This window comes from Pipistrellus kuhlii, unplaced genomic scaffold, assembly GCF_014108245.1.
Source record: "Pipistrellus kuhlii isolate mPipKuh1 unplaced genomic scaffold, mPipKuh1.p scaffold_m20_p_10, whole genome shotgun sequence".
In the NCBI taxonomy this organism is placed as follows: Eukaryota; Metazoa; Chordata; class Mammalia; order Chiroptera; family Vespertilionidae; genus Pipistrellus; species Pipistrellus kuhlii.
The window spans coordinates 21,776,857-21,780,961 of record NW_023425405.1 but is presented as its reverse complement, the minus strand read 5'-3'; the positions used below and the strand labels follow the sequence as shown (position 1 = coordinate 21,780,961).

At 41.0% G+C, this 4,105-nt stretch overlaps 1 protein-coding gene across 1 annotated transcript; it reads left to right on the top strand.

Moving 5' to 3' along the window:
- The first annotated feature begins 2,347 nt into the window (after positions 1 to 2,347).
- LOC118714565 (olfactory receptor 9A4-like) lies at positions 2,348 to 3,292 on the top strand. The gene has a single exon (XM_036429942.1). The coding sequence runs from the start codon at positions 2,348 to 2,350 to the stop codon at positions 3,290 to 3,292; it is 945 nt and encodes a 314-aa protein (XP_036285835.1).
- Positions 3,293 to 4,105: the final 813 nt, after the last annotated feature.

Sequence of the window (4,105 nt, the reverse complement as noted above, 5' to 3'; positions counted from 1 at the left end):
AGGAGCCTCTGTAAAATAAGTGGAGGAGCTACCAGGCTTTGCAAGGGATTTTTTTTTTCTTCTTTTTTTTTATGAAGTCAAGACTTTGACTGAGACCAGTGTGCAGGCTTTTGTGGATATTTGTGTGCATTTTAGAGGTCAGTTATGGTGTCTCCTATTGGGAGGTGGGGGCTGATTTTGGCTCTGAACAGCTAACAGTGTCCTGGGAGAGAACTGGATGAAGGGCAGAAGAGTTTTCTGAGACATTTTGAAACTTAGACTTTGGGGCCTTGGAGAAGGCAGCCTTGGTATTGAGAAACCTCTGGTTGGTGAGTTTTTATATTTTTCCATGAAACAAAAAGTTTAAAAAGAATTGAAACTTAATTGGTCAAAATGAGCATAACTAAAAGTTTGTGCTCCTCCCCTAGACTAATTGCTTAGGGACACCATGAACCTGGGCTTGTTAAGAACAGATATCTCAGTGTCTGTGTCCCCTTGGGAAGAAAGTGAGTAGGCCGAAATATGGGGGGAGTGAGAGAGAGAGAGACCCTCAGCTTCCCATAGCACTGTTATTTTGGGGCTTTTTCCTAAGCTCCTATCTGAGGACAGTTTCATTTTTCATCATGAGTGAAGACAACAGCAAGTTGCACTGGCCCCTGTGCATGGCTCATCAGTAGTCAGATAGGAGTTAGCTTTGGCTGAGCCTTGGAGAGCATTAGAAATGGTTATGAAGCCCTTCCATAGAGGTGAGTGTCATCAGGTTTCTCCTCTATGGAGCAAAGAGTAAGGTGGGATGTTCTGGGTCTGGTTGCTGTCTAACACAGGGACACTTAGATCCTGAGGAGTAGGCTAGGAGAGCAGCAGGACAGACAAGTTCATTTCCAAATCTACTGTGCCCATCAAAGAGCAGACTTGAGTCTTCTCTGACCTGATGCTAGGGATAGACACATCTCTCTAGCGTCTCTCAGGATCCTTCTATCATCTTTCTTCATCTCCTGTTAGTTATGCAGAGATTGTGGAAAAGCGGGCCACTGAGCTCTTCCAACAGTTCTGTCTTTGAGGCATGTTTACTCACCAGAAAAAGTCAACAATGTTGGGAAGGTTTTCTGGTCTGGTCCAGGGCTAAAAGGTTCAGATCGCCTCAGTGCCTCTCTTCTTGGTCTCCCTTCCAGCCTCATATTATGATTATCCCTTCCTGATGTAACCTCCCCAGTATTGCTGTGGCTCTTTTTCTGATGAGCATATATATATGTCTTTGGCTTAAGAATACCACATATATATCTATATCTTTGCCCTAATGGAATTTTATTCTAATGTCATAGATGAACAGTAAATAAATAAAAACAGGTTTTCTGATCCTCTTTTTATTCTTGCTTTATTTTTTATGGAATGATTAATAAACTAAAACCTTATATATAATTTTTACATATATATACAAATTTTTACTTGTTTTGTGTATCATGTAGATTTTAAACCCTACATGAATAGAAGCTCAATAAGGCACAATCTTTGTTTGCTCCAGCATTTTTTCATATGAAATAAGGAATGAAATAAACATTGAATTATAAAATAATATCAGGGAGTAAGTGCTGTGAAGAAAACTAGAGTCCAAGCTTGATCAAGTCCTTCCTATCTGGGGTTAGGAGAATAGGAAAGAGTCCTCTAAGGAGATGGTGTCTGAGTAATAGGAAGGGTGAAGTGAGGGGTAGAGATCTATTTTTGTCAGTGCCAATTGCCATATGTCCTTTCTTCCAAGACTTTGGAAAGAAAATGGAATGAGAGAAAAATGAATCAGCTCTGGGAAGTTATCGCAAGCTCCAGAGTTCCCATTTGGAGATCTTGCTGCTCTGTAGTATAGGGGTTATAAGGTCTGGGGAAAAGCAGAGATGTTTGTGGACCTCTGCTTCTTTTTTGCTCATCACAGATGGGTCTCTGTAGTACCACTGTGGATAGGGACTGGGGTTCAATGTTCTCTGTACTGCACATCACCTGCAAGGCAATAATATCATCTGATACAATTAATGTAAGAAGAATAGGACAATCCCAGCACCTATAGCCTCTGCCCTCAGTAGAAAGCACTTCCAGTGGGGAAAAAAGTGAAGAAAGTTCCCCCCTCCCTCACACACACACTAATACAGAAGATGCTGCCTTCACCCATTCCTGACAGCGAGATTTGAAGAGGCAACAGTTGGGTTTGTCTTTATGCAGAGCATAGTGGTAGCAGCAACTCACCTGATCATCAGAAGAAAATAGTTTCTTATCCTAAATTGTCTACTTTCTTTTTTGAGAACAGGAGAGCAGGACCATGTGGATAGTGCCACCTCTCTGTCAATATTAGAATTTCACAAGGAGCAGAAACAAGGACAAAATGATGAGCAATCACTCAAGTGCCACTGAGTTTTGTCTCCTTGGCTTCCCTGGCTCCAAGCAACTACACCATATCCTCTTTGCTACCTTCTTCTTCTTCTACTCAGTGACATTAATGGGAAACATGGTCATCATTGTGATTGTCTGTGTTGATAAACGTCTACAGTCCCCCATGTATTTCTTCCTTGGCCACCTCTCTGCTGCAGAGATCCTGATCACATCTACTATCATCCCTGTTATGCTTCAGGGGTTGCTGCTCCCTGGGATGCAGACAATTTCTCTGGCTGGATGTGTCACCCAGCTCTTCCTGAACCTTGCTGTGGGGACCACAGAGTTTGCATTAATGGGAGTTATGGCTGTGGATCGTTATGTGGCTATCTGTAACCCGTTGAGGTACAACATCATTATGGACAGCCACACCTGCATCTGGGTGGTAATTGTGTCATGGGTGTTTGGGTTCCTTTCTGAAATCTGGCCAGTCTATGCCACATTTAAGCTTACCTTCTGCAAATCAAATGTGTTAGACCATTTTTATTGTGACCGAGGGCAACTTCTCAAACTATCCTGTGATGATAGCCTTTTCACAGAGTTTATTCTTTTTTTAATGGCTGTTTTCATCATCATTGGTTCTCTGGCACCAGTAATTGTCTCCTACACATACATCATCTCCACCATCCTCAAGATCCCCACTGCCTCTGGCAGGAGAAAAGCCTTCTCTACATGTGCCTCCCACTTCACCATTGTTGTGCTTGGATATGGCAGCTGCCTGTTTCTCTATGTGAAACCCAGTCAAACGCAGGCAGCCCAGTACAATAAGATAGTTTACCTGCTCGTTTCTGTGGTAACTCCTTTCTTGAACCCTTTCATCTTCACTCTCAGGAATGACAAAGTCAAAGAGGTCCTTAGAGATGGTGTGAAATGCTTCTGTCAACTTTTCAAGTATTAACTCTTAGTCAGTTTTAGGTGGGGTTATGATCCCTACTGGGGATTATTTACTAATTTAAGAAACACTAACTACACTACCACCATTACCACTATTTACAAAAGTCAAAAGTGTTTACCATTCCTGATCATACTATGGAAGCAGATAAGGCAGGTAAGACTAAAACCCATGCTGTGCCCACTAGAATGTCATAGTTTTATAGTTTCTTCTTATTTCTATTGATGAACTTCTTGTGGTGTGGGAGGAAGTAGAGAAAGCAAATACGTAATTTTGTGTAGAGTTCTATGAGCCCAATTCATTTTCTTATAATTCATTTCTGAAAATGAATTTCTCAGGGGAATTAGGAAATGATGGGGGAGGTGAGGTGAGAGGTACTCACTTTGTTTCTTCATCAAATTTGCCAGTTGCTTGTCCTGTAATTTTATGCAATTTGTTGAGAATTGAACATATAAATTTTGAATATTCCATGGTTCTTTCCTTTTCTGATTGAGTTTTTTTTTTTTTTTATTATCCTCACACCACTGCTACTGCAAAATACAGTGTATATACATTTTTCTACAGAAGCAGTGGACAATAGTGACATGGAGATTCCAATGCTTCTCATTCTGAAAACCATTGTGCTACAAAAAAGATGGAAATATTTGGATATAACAATGAGGGAAAGTTCCTTTTTCTAAACTTCAGGGGAAATTCCTATTGCTCAAACCTTTCCTCTTTGTAGCATGTAGAGGGATAGGCACAAAGGAGAGAGACTCACAGCCCTCATATATAGTTTCTTTGTTTCTTCAACAGGTCACACATGCCTCTTTTCTCTGC

Coding starts and splice junctions, on each gene's coding strand:
- LOC118714565 (XM_036429942.1), top strand. CDS start 2,348: ATGATGAGCAATCACTCAAGTGCCACTGAGTTTTGTCTCCTTGGCTTC.